Here is an 18748-nt window from a genome sequence, read left to right on the forward strand (position 1 = left end):
ATTCCTGAGACTGCTACACTAACACCGTAGGAGAAGTTTGAGCAGGATACGAAATACTTGCATGACGGAACTAATTCAAAAAGGGAACTATCTACTAATGTCTTTTATCGCTTGTTGAATAAGTATGTTGACACAATGGATGCAAAGAATTGCTATGTGTGCACAAAGATTCCTTCGTCAGTACAAGAAGGGGTTACTTACCATAGTCTGCCGCTTACTTACGGAATAAGCTGTAGTTTGCTATTAACGAGATTCTATAACTAAGAACATGTTCAATACTTCTACTCTAATCTAGACGTAGTGTTTTCTTTTGTGCCCGTAATTTAGTTTTTAAATAAATTAGCTAAGGACCATAACAAAATAGTTAGGAGTTTCTTTGAGCCGACACTTACATTTGGAACAGCTTATGCGCACCGCAATAATCTAACTTGCTTACTAACACCTGTAGAGAAAAGCTTCTTAGATCACACTGATGATAGACGAAAAGCACTAAAGGAAAGGCTAGAAAAGGGATTAGAAAAACGCAAGTTTGCAAATGATTATGCTTACACTGCAATAAAGACACAGGGTAAATTAGCTATAGATGCATTACACGTAGGAAAGCTTTGTATATATAGGCCAAAATCTGATCATGACACTTTATTTGTGGGAACGAGTGACTGCAGGCATGTGTTTTTGTTTCAGAGTAAATGGAGGTTCATGTTAAATGGGCAGGATCTAGCAATCCCTGGGATCTATTATATATGTGGACTTAATGCTTGTTACCGTCTTCCAAAGGGATGGTATGGGACATGTTATTTTGGAATCATTTTCCCAAAGATCTACCAAGTTGATGACTTAAAACAACTTCCTAAAATGTCTGAATTACATCATGCTAGACAAAAGAGAGAGACAACGGCTGCTGTCGTAGGTGACATATTTGGAGTCATAGGGCCAGATGTACCAAAGGATTTTACCCATTCTGTGTCTATGGGAAAAAGCTTTTGTACATATGGCCCATAATTCCTTCAGTGGGGGTTATCTTAAACTCCATAAAGATTAGAAAATTGTCTACTATTGTGGATAACATGCTGACAAACTTCACAGGGGCTATACTCCTGATAGATACTGAACTTGCTGCGGAGAGGGCTATGACTCTTCAAAACCGGCTTGCTTTAGACATTCTTTTAGAGAAGAGTGGCGGAGTCTGTAAGATGCTTAATGAGCGCCACTGTTGTGCATTTATTCCAGATAATAGTAATAAGATTAGAGGTATGCTTACTAACCTAACAAGAGACAGTACAGATTTGAAGGAGCTGAAAGAACCTGGAGTTTGGGAAAAGGTTGGGAAAGGAATTAGTAAAGTAGGGAACTGGTTTAATAGTATTTGGAATGGGGTACTTGCAAAAATAATAGGGGGTATATTAATTGTCTTAACTTGTTTATTCGGACTGTGGTTATCATGCAAAATTAGTAAAAGGATTAAAAAAAAATTTGCAAAATGCAATAAAAGAAAAGAGGAAAAGAAAAAGGAGAAAATGTTCAAAGAAATTTGAGAAAAATCACCCGGGGGAAAAAATTGAAATGCATGGCCTGAGAAAGTGAAAGGTTGTGAAGGGAAAGGTTTTGTGTGATGACAAGTGTCATCAGAGGAGGGACTGAGAGAGCGTAGCTTATATACTCAGAAATTAACATGAAATGTTTATGAACTAATGCGTAATAATGGCGCATAGAAAATTTATTAATGTGTTTTGCTAAACGTGTACTTGAAGTGTGCCCACGGGGAGTGGCCGCCAATGTATACAATGATTAATCAAACTGACTAATGATGTAGATTTAATATGCTAATGTATGGTTTTACACTAAATATTAAGGGTTAAATGCTAAAGTTCTGCTAATAAAACATTAGGCCTTAGTTACCATGAGTCGAGGCCTAGCTGCCCGGTTTCATATTAAATGTGTTTTTCTAACGTACAGTGTGCTGACTTGCTGAAGGACATGAACTCGTACTTTTCCAAAAGATAGAAGATGAGTGTAACTGTAGTAGATCCGTTCTCATGAAATTCGACTTGCTCAAGGAAACATTCTTGCTGAATGCAACAGTGTAGACTAGTCGCAGGTACAAGGTCGCCTGAACCAGTACAGACAATGGAACCACTGACTGAAGATGCGAAAAGGACCACGAGAGTATGAAATCATACCGGACATTCTACCCGCTGGAGATGTCAATCATAAGAATCAATAAACTACGTGAGAACTGTTATGGGGTGACAATTTTGATGAACTCACTGGAAACCAATTGGATGATATTTAGCTCTTCATTTAACTTTGTTAGTCATTTACATACATTGCATCCTGCCATTTGCATGGCCTTGCAAGGGTACTAACTATGGGTGCTTTCCAAACTTGGTTTGAGGACTGCCTCACAGAAAGGAGTTGGATTTGGCATGTAAAGTTATCACTAATGTCAACTGTTCCAGAACACGTCTTAATCACTGACTGTCACCCTATCGGAGGTTCTAGTGGGCCTATAAGCTACTAGCCTGTACACATTTTGAAAGAAATTATTGCAGCCAGGAAATGGGACTAAAAGCAAAGCCTAAAGATGCACCATATAAATCTATCTTTGGACATTTAGGTGCCAAGTGGATCTGGGTGATAGGCACATGAAAAAGAAAAGAACACTAAGCCCAAAAGTATTGAGTTAAACAACACAATACTGAGAGTCAACCAGACAGAAGAGGAGGATGCCACTGGAAAAACTTACTTCTTTTCAAAGATTTGCTTTGCTTTCTCCAGATCTGCTCCACATATCACAAGTGAATTCTGACCAACCTTCCCAACTGACATGGAGAAAACAAAATAGAAAAAGGAAGGTTACAGATAACAAGATACAACAAATGTATTAAAAATATTATCTGTAGCAACAGTTCTAATTTTACAGATCCTTAACCAAGATCAATGATATGTCAAATCATGAAATGCTCAGGGTAAAGGCGTATCTGGTTGCTAGGATACATAGAGCTTATGGAAATGGTGTTACAAATTCTCACCGATTAAGGACTGAACTTTCAACTATAAAGTAACAACTGCTTTCCGACTTAAAAGGATAAACACACAATTTTAAAAAGAAAAAGATTTGGAGACACAAAAGCAAATAAAACACAAATAGTGAAGGAATGAACAAGCTATCACAGGACAGAAAAGTTGTAGACTAAAACGGACGGCGAAGAGGAAAAAGATATGAGGAAAATACATAATACTAAAACCTGAATAGTGTGTTTGTGTGTATGCGAGGAAAAGGCAAGCACACGGCCTGTCAGTCCAATGCAGAGACCTGGTGTGAGGTAAGGTAGAGCACTGCATGCCTCTGAATGGAGACCAGCTTCCTATAATAATCACAGTCCTAGTAACAGTCTACTCCCTCATTTAACAGGCATTAATACTTCCAAAATACTACTTAAGGAGTGCTGGTATGACATTTTCAAATTCTGACACAATGTATTACATCCTCTTTTTAGGACACAATCCAAACCATCAGCCTGCCCCGCTCTTCAAAATAACATATGCACAGCCAAGTATACCTCTTCCCCATCTCATCCACACGCTGAAGCTCTTCTGGTGATCATCCTCGAGTAACTGAATGAGGTAGTATTTGTTGTTGTTGAATTGAAGGTTAGTCTGTACGATAAAAATAGAACAAGATATGTAAATTAAATTGTATATTTGTGTTTCATAAGCTTCGATTGCCAGATGAGATTTGTGTTGTATCTGCCTCTGTTATCAGATGACGTAACGGTGCTGAATGACTACTGCCTAAAACTATACATTCAGTGCTACTCATGCAACTAAAACATTTCACCCATTAACTTTAAATATTAATCTGGATATGGGCAAAAGGAATTACAAAATTTACACTGTTTAAAATGCTAATATTTTACAGGTAAACTGATTTTCTTTCAACTGTTCATATTCTACAACCTGTTTTTCTTCCAAGCTCTGAAACCTAAACCTGTCAGAAAGGGGGCACAGGAAGGCTTGTGTCAATTTTCACCCTGAGATCCCATGGATGAACAGTAGCAGAAGGGGATGAAACCCACACAGAGGTGACTACAATTAGGGTGCCCCTCAGTGACTTTGTAGAGCAGCTGAGAAACCACACTGAACATATTGTATTTTGTCACCAAGGATCTAAGAACACACCAAAGATGGTGATTTGGGAACTAGTGGCAGAGCACTAATCCTGTGAGTGAGGGTGGATCAAGGTTTCCACCTGGAGTTGGACAGAACTGAGGAAGTTTGGAGAACCAAGCCACTTCGAAGAGAGGGACTTCAGTTAAATGCCTTACTCTACAACTGGAGGAGCGGGGAGTGACAGGCCTAACAGAGGCAGGGGAACACTGAAATGCATTAAATGATGTTAGGCTCCTGAATCACATTCCACAACCATCTCCGAAGAAGGTGAAGAGGCAGGAACGTGGATACAGTTGAAGGAGGAATCTCCTAAGGATAACTCTCAACTAGCTGGTATGAGAGGAGCAGGCCTCACAGTAGTGGAAAACCAATTTAAGAGTTTTTCACTACCAGGACATGTAAAACACATAAGTACATGTCCTGCCTTTTATCTACATAGCACCCTGCCCTATGGGTTACCTAGGGCCTACCTTAGGGGTGACCTATATTTAGAAAAATGGGAGTTTAAGGCTTGACAAGTAGTTTTAAATGCCAAGTCGAAGTGGCAGTGAAACTCCACACACAGGCCTTGCAATGGCAGGGCTGTGACATGGTTAAGAGGCTACTTATGTGGATGCACAATCATTGTTGCAGGTCCACTAGCATCATTACATTTACAGGCCTTGGTACCATGTAGTGCACTTTACTAGGGACCTACTGGTAAATTAAATATGCAAATTGGGTAGGAACCAATGTTACCATGTTTTTAGGGAGAGAGCACATGCACTTAAACACTGGTAAGCAGTGGTAAAGCTTCCAGAGTCCTAAAGCCAGCAAAACTCAGGTCAGAAAAAGAAGAGGTGGAAAGCAAAAGGTTTTGGGTGGCCATTCAGAGAGGCCATTTTCCAACAACAACCTACACACACACACATCCAGCCCCCCTCACCCCTCCAATGATAAACTGCAGTTTGGCATAGAACCCACAGCTCAGCGGACCACTCCGTCTCCCTTTTGGCATGGTTAATATGCTAGGACCAAACTCAACAAACTATTGTGACACTATGCTCCACACTGCTAATAGGCTGCTTTACACTCAATGTGCCATTCATGATGAACTGACACACCACTATACTGCATTGTATCTATCTGTCACATGTGCGACTCTGGATGAAATCACCTCCTTTCTCTCAAACATGTCTTTACACCCTGCCTCACTCCTGATCAACGGACTGAACTAGATGACCCCAGAACTCTGTTGGAAACAAGGAAGGTATTAGGGCCCTAGCCACCAATAAAACACCAGGATAGGAAGGCTTACTTACTGAATTTTACAAAACTTATGCCTGCCTCCTAGCTCCCCAGCTACAAGTATTTTACGATGAGGTCCTATGGTCAGCTTCTCTCATTGCCTCCCTTCGAGAAGCGCTACTTATTTTTCTTCCCAAGCCAGGCAGGGACTAAACAACTTGTGGTTCATAGACACCCCATGCCCTACTGAACACTGATTTTAAAATACTGACCAAGAGCCTTGCACCCCTAGTCCCCTCCTTAGTCTACCCAGACCAGAACAGGTTTGTTCCAGACCGCAACACCTCCCTCAACCTTAGACCCTTCTTCCGTGTTATGAAATAAGCTGTGTACCATTGGCCAAATGTAGGATGTTTGGTGCTAGACTTTGAAAAGGCCTTAGACTCAGAGTGGGTCTGTTTGTTTGCAACACTCCCATTTTACAGAATTGGACTCAGTTTTATTTGCCTGGTACAACTATTATACACTGTACCTGAAGCCAGAGTCAAAACAGGTCCTTTTATCTCAGACCCAATACAGATATACAGGGGCACTGAACAGGGATGTCCTCTCTCCCCTTTAGTTTTTGCCCTGGCAGTAGAGCCCTGAGCACTGGCTCTTCGGGAGCAGGGTAGTGACTGGGACATGCCTTGGGGATGGCATTCATGTAGTCTTGCTTTACGCAGACAACCTGCTCTTTTTTATATTCGAGACACACACTCGTCCCCGACTTCAATTGCCCAGACACTTAATCATTATGCTACCTTTTCTGGCCTGAAAGTAAACTGGTCAAAAACATGTCTATTCCCCTTCAGATCCATGATGCCCAGCCCAGAGCTTATCCTTAACGGTACTCAGGTACTTTAGCAACCTGCTATGTTTAGCTACCTGGGGATCCGGATATACCATTCAACTCTTGACCTCTTTGATGGCAACCTTGCCCATGCCATAACATCTCTTAAGTTTCAAATGTCCTTATGGCGTACATTACCTCGGTCAGTGGAGGGGTTCTTAAAATGGTGGTTCTCCCTAGACTCTTGTATTATTTTACCAATCTTCCCGTATATGTCCCCCCCCCCCCCCCCCCCCAAAACACACTTTTTTCACTCGTCTGAGTGCTCCCTCTGGGATTTAATTTAGAAAAATTCTTGCTGCAGGATAGCTCTCTTGAAACTATTTACCAAAGGACCAGGGAGTGATAGCTGTCCCTAATTTCAAAACACTATTACATTTCATCCCAACTACAATAGGCAGCCAAGTGGTTAGTGGGGTTACAGTTGTCTGTCACTGCCACAACATTGCCCGACTGGACCCACATCAATATTGTTCAGCTGTTCCATCCTTGCTCTAAACACCCTATGCAAGATTCCATTCTCCTGCAGCTGGCCAGCCGTTGCTTTTGTTGTAGTCTCTTCCTCACACGTTCTTTTACTCCTTATGCCCCAGCAATGCCCATCCATGGTACACCCAGGGATTGAGGCCTTACCTCCTTATCGAAAGCGACTGACTGGCACACTGCCATTATACACAAGCTAGGCGATCCTCTACCGAGATGGGACCCTTCTCTCATTCGACATACTGATCACAGATGATGGGTTTACCCCCAGCCCACTTCCTACTCTATAATTCCTTGACTGTGGCACTACGGCATAAGTGGGCGACCTGACACAAGAGAATCAGACACATCTCACCATGGAGTTTCTTCACGTTACAGGACCAGTTAAACGTCTGATCCACTGGTTTTCTGACTTCCTCTGCACACATGCTACAATGTTGCCTCCCCCCCCCCCAACCCCCATCGTCGTTGGGGGAGGATGACCTCTCCTGTCTACACACAGACAAAATGTGGACTGCCCTGCTGGAAGGTCCGCCAGGAATTTTCAATAATGCCAGATTTAGGCTTATCCAAGGTTACATCATCCATTGGGCCTACCTCACTCCATCCAAAATTAACTGTTATTTTAATCGTACAGAGGTTTTTCGCCGCTGTGCTGACTAATGCAGATCTACTCCATATGCTACGGACCTGCCCATCTCTATCAGTATTGGCAAGGTGTAGTATCTTGCCTCTCTTCCTGCATGGAGTGACTGTAGCTCATACATGGGAGGTGTACCTCCTGGGTCTTTTTTGCAGGGATAAGAAACAGAGCCTCACCCTGCTTCTTAGACATAGGCTTTTTAACAGTCAAATGCCTCATCACAAGGAGATGGACAACACATGAACCACGCCATCCTCGCGGCCTGGATGTCGTCCCTGACTGCATGGGCCCGGGAGGAGGGAGTTACCCTGCGCAAAGAAGGCAACTTGGGACTCTGTAAGTATCCAATAACACCTAGCTGGGATGCTATCCTAACAGACTTTCAGGAGACCACCCACACCACCACTGACCACGCCCATGTTTTGGGGAGTGGGTTGGATAGGGGCAGCGCACACTCAGGAATCCAAAACACCCAGAGTACCTCTCTGACAGTTTTGTTTCTTGCCCAAGTGATTTACCTCAATTCATGTTTTTTATTTATTTCCTGTGCAAATTATTCACATATACTACTCTTTTCTTTGGGCATTCGCACTCCAAGTGGAAATTAACTGTTGTAAGGAGAAGGGGGGGGTTGGGCCAGCGGGTTTTGTGTTGTTTTTCATCCCAGCGCATGAGGGACTAATCATAATGGAAATGTTTATTTCTATTTTTGCATTCTTCAATGGCTCTTGACATTAGCAGCTTAGTGGTGACCCATATTCAGCGTTTACTGAACACGTTTGTACACTGACATCTTTTTTGTATTTTCATTGTGTTAACTTCATTGCACGAGATAGCAGTTGCTCATAAACACAACTCTACATTATCTTATGATCCAAAAGATTGTCAAGGTGTGACTTGCTAATCGATGTTGTTATGTTTACTCATGATTGTTGTTGCTGTATCCTTTAAAATGAAAACTAATAAACAAATGCACAACAAAATAAAAAACAGAAATCTGGCATTTGATGTCTCAACCAAATACTCAAGGGAAATCACTGACATAATTGCCAGGGTTTGAGATTCAGCATACCCACATGATGTTTTTTAATTATAAATCTGGCTATTGATTTTCAAATTTCTTAATAAAGCAAACACAACACACAAGGTAACAGTGCTGCATTAAGCTCCACCTGGGAGTGCACAGCTTGCAAAACTACAAACATATGTTAAAGAAGGTTCACATTGTAGAAGTCAAGAGTCCGAATATGCCAACCATTTGCCCCACAGTTTGTTTTGTCTATCCAGGCATCCTTTGGATTTAAAAACATGTTTTTCAGCAGCAGTGACAAGGTCCATTTCCTGTGTCCACTCGAGCAATGGTGGGGCCAAGCTAGAATGTCAGTGACGGGCAATGTCTCTCTTTGCGATAATGATAACCAGACCAACAAGCTGTCGAACACGACTCCCTCCCTAAGCGTCCAGCAAGTCCAACAGGATTAATTTCTGAACTAAGGGAATTGACCTGTTCACAACACGAGAGATAGTGCAAGTGTGTGACCATTATGTTTGAAGGATTGGGCAATCCCAGACCATATGAAAGAAAGTGCACAGTGGGTGTCAGCACCACCAGCAATTTGGTGGTAGTGTGGATCTCATGCTATGTAGCCTTGGGGACGTGGTGTAGATACTTTTACTGAATGAGGAGGAGCTTCCTTGATATTGCCTGGGATTGAAGGGCCATTTTCGCTTCCACTCAGTCGTAGCATTGTAGGAGGGGCCCAAATCAACCTCTAACCTCTCCCTTAGGGTAGTCATTGGCTGGGGAGTATTACTTACTAGTAAACAGTAGTGGCAAGATACGCCATGCATGACCAACCGCGATTCCAACAAGAGCATTTCCAGGGGACTGGCGTGGAGGAGGGGCACCAAGGAGTCAAGGGAGGCCTACAGTGTATTTCACAGTTGTTGGAAAGTGCACATAGACATGCCCACCCAGACATCCCTCAATGCAGAGAGACCTATGGAGTCCCACGCCCAGAAAGCCTCTAAGGCAACAGCCTGGGGGAGCCAAGACCCAACCCAAAGTGGTGTCACAGCAGTTGGCACCCCATCCACCTCAATGACTGGTACCAAGTGAGCAGTCACCCAAGGATAGTCAGGGCCATGTCTGTGGGGACGGTGTGGCTGTAGAGAAGAGTGAGGGTACCATAACACCCACATGATTGAAAGCAAATTCAATCAAGAGGCGTGACAACTGCTTACTGAGTGAGCTGCATGCATAAACCATGACACACTGCAAACTTTCCCTACAAGTTATTTTATACAATATATAATATGAGTTTGGAAAAGAGGACTATGACACGAGGACACCGATGAAGCAGACAAAGTTGTTAGAAATATCAAGCAAAATGAATGGAATGCACAGGAGCTGGACTTGGATGTTACCTATGAAAAGAGCATCAGTAATACTGGAAATGACCCTTTCCGCAGGGTCATCCCCAGACTTTTTGCCTTCCTCCTCCTGTTTTTGTGACCCTGCTTTTGCTGGCTTTAGGACTCTGTGCACTTTCTCACTTCTGACCAGTGCTCCAGTGCATGTGCTCTGTGTCTAAAACATGGCAACATTGGTTTCTCCATGATTGGTATATCTGATTTACTGCTAAGTTCCTAGTAAAGTGCGCTGTGTGTGCCCAGGGCCTGTAATTCAAATGCTACTAGTGAGCTGCAGCCCTGATTGTGCCACCCACTCCGTAGCCTTTCAAACATGTCTCCAGCCTGCCACTGCAGAGCCTGTATGGGCAGTTTTAAACTGACATCTCAAACTGGCCAATGTACCCACTTACCATGCCCAAACCTTCCTTTTTATTACATATAGGTCACACCTAAGGTAGTCCCTGGTTAGCCCCAAGGGCAAGGTGCAGTGCATTTAAAAAGTTAGACATGTACTTTTAAATTTACCATGTCAAGATATTGATGAACTCTTAAATTCGTTTTTCACTATTGCAAGGACTATCTCTCCCATAGTCTAACAGTAAGCGTAAGTTCCAATTGGGAAAAGACAGAAAAATGGAGTGTGGTGTCTCTGAACTCACAATTTAAAAATACATCTTTTGTTAAAGTTGTTTTTTAAATTGTAGGTCTGAAAATGGCACTTTTAGAAAGATAGCACTTTCTTACTTTAACCATTCTGTGCCTCAGCCTGTCTCTGAATACACATCTGAATGACAGCTACATTTGGGTGACAGTTACATTTGTGCATTCTCTCCAGACAGCCAGAAATGGGAAGGGCTGGGTGTGACAGGGGATATCTCTGCATACTAATAGTCTTCCTGGTCAGGGAGAGGTAGTTCATACTTACATCTGAATAGTTTGTGGCCTGCTCTCATATAAAGGGCTGCTTACCCCAAGCTGGTAGTCTGGAACCACTGCTGGTTTGAAAGGGATCCTTGTGCACTTCAGAGAATTCCTTTGACATACCCCAACCTCAAAAGACTTTTGGGTATATGTACTGGGCCTCCGACACTATACACCCAGAACACTTCTCGACTGAGGACATTCTACCAGGAAGAAGTGATGCTGTGCTGTCAGGAGGGACTGCTACTTTGCTGTTTGCTTTGCTGTATTAGCCTGCTTTGTCTTGTCTGGGAGTGGGAGGACTGGATCTAACTCTACATATTCCAATCTAAAGTTTCTCCAAGGGCCTGACTCAGTTTGCCTCCTGTTTCTGAAGTCTCATGGATATCAAAAACTTCACCTGCATCTTGCTACCAGCACCTGAGCTCCTCTGCTGTGAGCCCCGCTCTGCCAAGTGATGCCAAATCCAGTCCTGGGCCCGTGGAGGTGAGTGCGGTGCTGCCACACAAGAACTGACGAAGCAACACCAGGGTGTCACTTGGAACCAACACATCTTGCTGCAGAAATGGCGCTTTGCCACTGCCAGCACCAAAGCCGCGGACACCGCTCACCGACTGCGTGAAGCAACAACATGACTTTCAATGCAGCCCCATGGCCGACCCAGCACTGAGGCATCGGAACTGGTACTCATCACTTCTGGACATCCATGCATCAACTAAGTTGCCCGATGAGGAAATGACGCATCGCCTGCCAGCACGACGTATCCCTCCTTGGATCAACGCATTGCCACCAACCATCGAAGAAACTAAGGTACTGTCAGCGCATCTGCATGACTCTTGTACCCGGCCCGCGCTCCATTGCAGTCGGGCTAAACTTAAGGATTTGCCCCAGTCCAGCGTGACCAGATAGCCCTGGATAGGAACTATTGTCTTCTAAGTACTGCATTTTGACTTAATCTTTCCAAATGAATAACTTGGCTTGTGTATGTTGGATTTTTGTTGTTTTGGTCTTCTTTAACGCAGATAAATATTGGCTATTTTTCTAAACTGGTGTGAAGTCCTTTTGTGGTGTTTTCACTGTGTTTGTGCACAAATACGTTACACATTGCCTCTTTAGTTTAGCCTGACTGCTCTGTGCCAAGCTACTAGAGGGTGAGCTCAGGTAAATGTTTAGTGTGTACCTCACTTGCCCTGACTAGGATTGTGGTCCCTACTTGGACAGACTGTAAACCTCCACCAACTAGAGACCTAACTTCTAACAAGTAAAAATCAGCTACCTCTCCTATCAACTGTTGACTTTATGCTTGTCTTTGACCTTGTACTGTGATCTGCTGCTTTTTTGCTAGTTTTGAGCTATAGAAATACCACATGCATAATACGTACATACATACATTAAAAGAAATTTGGAGACTGGCCAAAGTGCTTTTTACTGGAGCTATTTATTCTCCACCCTTTTCAAGCACTAACCCACATAGAGTTTTCTTTTCTGTTCCAGTTGCCTGTTACATGAATTAATTTATTTCTAGAGCCACAAGATTCAGGTTGCAGGTAAGTACATCAATAAATAGGTATTTCAAATATGTATCAATATTACTTTGATAAGAATCGGTAAGTTATACAGTTTTTGAATGAATGGCAATCTGTTTTATAAGTTGGCACTGCAATTTAATTTTCAGAAACAGTTCCTGGGGGAAGAGAAGTTAGTATGTTTTACACTTAAGTATAGAGCTTACAGTTCCAGTCTCTGGGGGTTAGGAAGTCCACAGGCTGGGGTTCAACTTAACCCCATACACCCACCACTAGCAACACTGGGCCGGCCGGGTGCAGAGGTCAAAGTTTAGGCAAATATAACATGGGCTCCTATGGAGACTTGGGGCCCTCGGTTTCAGATCTGCTGGCAGGTAAGTACACGTGTCTTCGGAGGGCACACCTTGGGGGTTTAGAGGAGCACCGTGGGGTCCACAGGTAAGGACCAAACACAAACACCCTCAGCAGCACAGGGGCGGCCGGGTGCAAAGACAGCTTCAGGCTCCCAGTATTTTCCTATGAGGGAAGCCTAGGGGTCGCTTAGATGCTGCAGACTGGTTCCAGGGGGTCGGTTTCAGAGAAACACAGGCTGGGCAAGTAGGAGGGCCGCCTGTTGAAAGTTGCTGCACCTGAGGTTGGGTTTCCCAAGGCCAGGGGGCTGCGAGTGCAGTGAACAAGTTGGCGAAGGGTATCTTCATCCAGAGCTTTTGCGGTCAGGGGGGGGGGGTCGTCTTTGGATTCACACTGCAGGCATTGTCATGGGGGACAGGGGAGGTCAACCCGGGGTGAGCAATTGCTCTGGATTGCCTGGGGATCCCCTCTAGTCAGTTGGGCCACCTGAACACGGGCCGTGGGTGTCAGGTGCAGGTAGCCAGTACTCACGGATCCGGGGAGGCTTTGGAATTGTTAGATGTAGTTTCTTCTTGGACACGACTACTGTCCACGGGAGTTCTTGGTCCTCTGTGATGCAGGCAGTCCTATGGAGGCTTGGCAGAGGTCGCTGGACCCACAGGAAGCGTCGCTTTCCTGTTGCAGGTTCTCTGAAGCAGGATTCTGGCCGGCCGACAGTTTTTGTCTTCCTTCTTCTCTGTTGGGGTTTCAGCTTAGCAGTCCTTCTTCTTTCTTGTGAGGTTGCCAGGAATCTTATGAACTGGGTTCATGGGAGCCATTAAATCCTGGATTTAGGGGCGTTACAGGGGTCAGAGAGCTGTAGCCAATGGCTACTGTCCCTAAGGGTGGCTACACCCTTCTTGTGTCCACTCCCTTTGGAGAAGGGGACACAAACCTAACCCTATTGGTCCATGTCCTCCAAACTAAGATGGATGGTTCTGCAGGGAGGGGGTGGTCACACCTCTGGACACCTTAGGGTTGGTCCTAGCTGGGGTGGTCACTCCTTCCTGCTTCCCCTAAATTTCCCACCGGGCTTAGCCCCAAAAGTGGGGCTTTGTCCAGGGGGTAGGCAACTTCACTAGCTGTAGTGCCCTGGGGAACTGTAACAAGAGGCTTGAGCCTTTGAGGCTCACCACCAGGTGTTACTGTTCCTGCAGGGGGAGGAGTGAAGCACCTCCACCCAGGACAAGCTTTGTTTCTGGCCGAGAGCACAAAGGCTCTCACCCCATGTGTTCATACATGCCCTCACCTGTGGTATAGTGCACCCTGCCTTAGGGCTGTAAGGCCTGCTAGAGGGGTGACTTACCTATGCCACAAGCAGTGGTTTGTGAGCATGACACCCTGTGAGGGTACCAAGTCGACTTTGCCTTTTGCTCCCCAACAGCACACACAAGCTGCAAAGGCAGTGTACATGTGCTTGGTGAGGGGTCCTCCAGGGTGGCATAATACATGCTGCAGCCCTTGGGGACCTTCCCTGGCCACAGGGCCCTTGGTACCATGGGTATCTTTTACAAGGGACTTTACTCTGTGTCATGGGTGTGCCAATTGTGGAAACAAAGGTACAGATTTTGGGAAAGAACACTAGTGCTGGGGACTGGTTAGCAGGGTCCCAAGCACACTCTCAAAGTTGACATCAATATCAAGCAAATAGTGTGATGGGGGGTGAGGCGGGGGCAGCATGGGGGGTAGCCATGCCAACAAGGGCATTTTCCTACAGGACCAATCCCCAATTAAATACATTGGACACCCAATGCCATACTGCACCTCTGCTCCTGGCTGCCTTAGTGCTGCCCGGAGTGACCTGTTGGTGTGGTCCTGACACTTGCCCAGTACTCACTTTAAGTCTACAAGGTTGGTCCCTTCGTCGTTGTAAAGTGCTTATTTGCTGAATGTGCTTTCATTCTATAGCTTAACAGTGAACTCTGAAATTGCCCTGTGTCGAGTTTTGCAACTAAAAGTATTTATGATAGAAGACATACTTACCTTATAACGAAGTTCTTGGGTTCAAAGTATACATAAATTGGTCTCAGATTTATTCTTTGAGTGTGTGCCTCATTTATTGCCTCTGTAAGTACAACAAATAATTAGCACTGTCCTCTGATAAGCCTCACTGCTCACCCAAACTACAATAAAATAGAGCATTAGGCCTATCTACTTTTGCCTCTGCAAACTGACTGGGTATCCACTGGACTCTCTGCACAATGTAGTTCTTTTCAGTACACCATAGAGAGCCAGCTTCCTACATTTGTGATTACCTTTACACACAGAAACTCAGATTAGCCTCAAAATGCATCCAGTGTTTGGCCCCAAATGCGGGTCTCAGCCCATGCATTAGGGGGTTTCAACAAAAATAATGACATGCAGAAATAAAGAACGATGCACCTACCATTTTGCCCCTCCTCAGCTCACTTATCTTTTTCCTTTTCCTGTCAGTAGCCTTAAAAGAGCCAGACTAATCAGCATCCCAGAAAAGATTTGAGTGTAAAAGCCCAGCCAACTCTCAATCTAGCCTAGAAAACTATCCATGTCTTTGTTCTGTGGACTAAATAAACTTTAATAGTTCCAACTCCTTTCATCTTCTTTCTATAAAACTAGTTGTATCTGAAATGATTACAATCTGGTACCCCTTAAACATCAGTATCCTTTTATCTTAACTCACGCTAGGATATGCTGCCTGTAAAAGTTATCCTTGGGCCTAACAAGAATTTTCTCCTCTCATTGTGCCTCTATTGAAATGTATGCTCTTTAAGCCAATACAAAATGCTACAATGGCAAACCGGCCACCCCATTTTCCGAATGTGAAAGGCTTATTCATCTATCCTGACAAGATCTGCCCTTTCTACTTGAGATGTGAATCCGAAAAGCAACAAGTTGGCTGTTCAGGTTTTTATTTTTAAAAATCTGGTGCATGCTGATGATTCAGATTAGGGTGCTTGCTGCAAGTGTGCCAGGGGGTAAAAGGAGGCCTTGTGCTTATTCATCTTCAATCCTCTCTGCCTGCCAAAATATTCCAGTTCATCCAGTAGTATCCACAGGGACTTTTTTTTTTTTTAAAGTCTGTCAACATCAGAGCAGTAGGCTGTCTTTGTAAAGGGACACTACATGCTTCTGCATCAATGGTTTCATGGACCAGACATTCATGACCCGCCTCAATCTACACACCAATGGTTCCATCGCCAGGACAAGCAGCATTCACCTGAGATATATTCATTAGTTCTGAGCCTGGCCAGTGTTTTTGTACAAAAAAGTGAGGCCATGTTTAAGATGCGAGTGCCGAAATTCATGTTTTTTAAAGCAGTAATTAATTACCACCAGCATAACGTGACAAACGCTTTTTCCATATCCCATGATACCAAAGCAAGATCTTTGACACTACTTTCCTTCACCCAACATATTAGCCAATCGTCTAATATTTAATGCAGTGCACCTGCCTGCTTTAAAACTATTTTGGTCTGTATGCACCAGGTCCATGATAATCCCTCTTCAGGTGCATCACTAACATTTTACCTAATATTATATTACCATAATTTAACATAAACATTAGTGTACATGCCCAACAATATGTTGCCTCTTTTCCATGATTCAGTAATAGTAAGATCACTGCTCCTCTCTTTGTTTTGGGGAGTAGGCCCCTCTGAGCTTTTTCCAGACATTTTTCCTGGTACCATATGGTCCCATAACTCCAGGAGGCCATCAGGCCCAGGGGTTTTGAATTCATTCAGATACACTATTGCTGATTTAATTTCAGCTACAGTGATCAGTTCTTCTAATAACTCCTGCTACTAATGTAATAATTTACACTGCAACTATGTTCACAGTACTTGGTATTTCTCCTCATGCTGGGAGTCATGTGGTTGACTATAATATGTATAAGCAAAAGATCTTGTTTATTCGTGACTGCTATGCCTCCCTGCTCATCTTGAGTTGCAGTAATGGTAACTTGGGCCTTTTCACGTTTCAGGAGCCATAATAGAAAATTCTCAGGTCTGTCTCCCTCCCTATGCAACTACTGACAGTATTGAGCGTTGTGTAGCATCTCTTTTTCTGCTTGTTTTCGAAATAAGTCAGCTCTTAGCTCATGCTCCAGTCTTCTGCACGGGTGTTGGTCAAGTCTGCAAAATCTTGAGCCTTTTTAATAATTTCTTCTATTTGTGTTGGTTACGCTGGCAATAATCACTCCTATGATGGCCACCTTCATTGCTGGTCATTCTGTACCTCGATTGGTGGTAGAGTGTTGTGGTCAGTAAAATACTAGACTGGTTCTTCTTGTATTTGTGCGTGCTCTGTACTTCAGGAGAGCCACCAGGTGGGAATCAGAGTCCATATTTCGGACAATTGTATAGAAATGCATAAGGAGAGTGATCTGAAAGGACTCTACTGGTGTATGACATGTCCTGAATTGTACACGCATCTACGTATTCCACCAGTACATAGTCCAATCTAGAATACATGTCTGATGCTCTATTAGAAGTGAGAACACTTGATCAACTGGATATTGACCCCTCCATACATCCAACTGATTCTGGGTTATCATTCCCTGGTGGAGCGAGTCTCTCATTTTAAGCCTGTGTGTAATAAACTGCGCATTCTAACAAGGTTTCTGTCAATCCAGATCATTAGTGTTTCTAGATATCGATGTACTCTTTGACCCAGCCATAGAAAGAATGCTGCATCAACTGTATTTGGGGCATATAGTCATGCCAGTGTTAGGTCACCGTCCATTCAACTTACCACCCACTATAATAGATCATCCCTCGATTTTGCTTTCCATTGAAATGACCTCACAGAGCATAGAAGGAGCAATATATGCTTACACCTCTGACGTGAGTACTGTAGCTAGCATGATATATCCTCTCATTCTACTTTCTCCTTAATCTGTTTACTTGTTCTGCTTGCAAGTATGTTTCCTGGAGGCCGGCTATATAAATTACATTCTACGTAAATATGCTGCCATTCTAACTCTCCTGACATCATTATTCAAACCCTCAACATTCCATATCAACATTCCGATTGTGTCACCCATAGCTATCTTTTGCCACTGGTTCTTTACCTGACAGTCGTCCGGCCTTCTTGATCAACATCCATGATGCTGTAATTCCTCTTCTGCATGTAATCAATGCAAACTGCAACTATGAACAACATTAACACCCAACTCACTGTCATTAGGCTCTTGCATGCACAGATCGCCCTCCAAATCAGGAGGAAATCACTACCTGTGCTGACTGTGGTACTAAACACTCAAAACAAAACTAAATCAAGTTAATTTTGCACAAATAATACTGTAAAACAATCACATGAGGAGGCTGATCCAGTGACCAGTTTATTCCCTTATTGTGGAGCACCTGCTAGGTTGTATCCTTTGCTGTAGGTAGTTGTTAACAAATATATCAAACATCTGGAGTGTCCCTGCCCTCAGCCTAGCTAGATAGCACTTCACTGCTGGTTTCTGGGGCCGCTTCATGGCACGTAGATCCTGTCTCTTGTTCTTCTGTCTATCTTGGTGAACACCTAGGTGCTCCAGTGTGTACTTTACCAGTTTGGTTGTCCAGCGTGTCCAACTAATTCCAGGCCCTTGTAGGACCAGTGAGTAAATGATACTTGTTGCACTGGACAACTTTTACCTTAGCCGGGAAGAACATCATTTATTGGAGTTACTCTTGATGGCACTTCGCTTGACAGCTTTGAAGGAGCACCTAACTTTCTACACCTGGGGAGTGTAATCCAGGAATAACATTATTTTTGCATCCTCCATTTGTGTAATTTTCTGTCTATGCAACTCTTGTAAACGGACATCACTGTCACTATATTTCAGTAGATGGAATGTAACTGTTACAGAGGATGTGTTTCAAGGGGTGGACGCTGCCAGTTATCCTATAAGCTCTCTCAATGACAATCCCTTCCAATTTAAGTCTGCAGCAATGCAGTCCTGTAAAAAGAGCTCAAGACACTCCTTTTCAGCCTTTACCGGCAGTCTCACTAACCAGATGTTTTTAGATTGGGATCTACTCTTCATGTCATCTATTCTGACTCAAGTGTTTTTCTTCTTCGTTCCAGGCTGTCAACTAGCTGTTTCATGTT

At 43.7% G+C, this 18748-nt stretch overlaps 1 protein-coding gene across 1 annotated transcript in view; it reads right to left on the bottom strand.

Moving 5' to 3' along the window:
• Nucleotides 1-18748, bottom strand: part of PARP2 (poly(ADP-ribose) polymerase 2) — a 283463-nt gene that overhangs the window by 135841 nt on the left and 128874 nt on the right. Inside the window, exons 8-9 of the mRNA XM_069244318.1 lie at nucleotides 3564-3660; nucleotides 2747-2822 (exon numbers count right to left, since the gene is read on the bottom strand). Of these exons, the coding sequence (XP_069100419.1) occupies nucleotides 2747-2822; nucleotides 3564-3660 (173 nt within the window). The remainder of the gene's footprint in view (nucleotides 1-2746; nucleotides 2823-3563; nucleotides 3661-18748) is intronic.

The sequence above is a fragment of the Pleurodeles waltl genome, chromosome 7, assembly GCF_031143425.1.
Source record: "Pleurodeles waltl isolate 20211129_DDA chromosome 7, aPleWal1.hap1.20221129, whole genome shotgun sequence".
NCBI classification, from domain to species: domain Eukaryota; kingdom Metazoa; phylum Chordata; class Amphibia; order Caudata; family Salamandridae; genus Pleurodeles; species Pleurodeles waltl.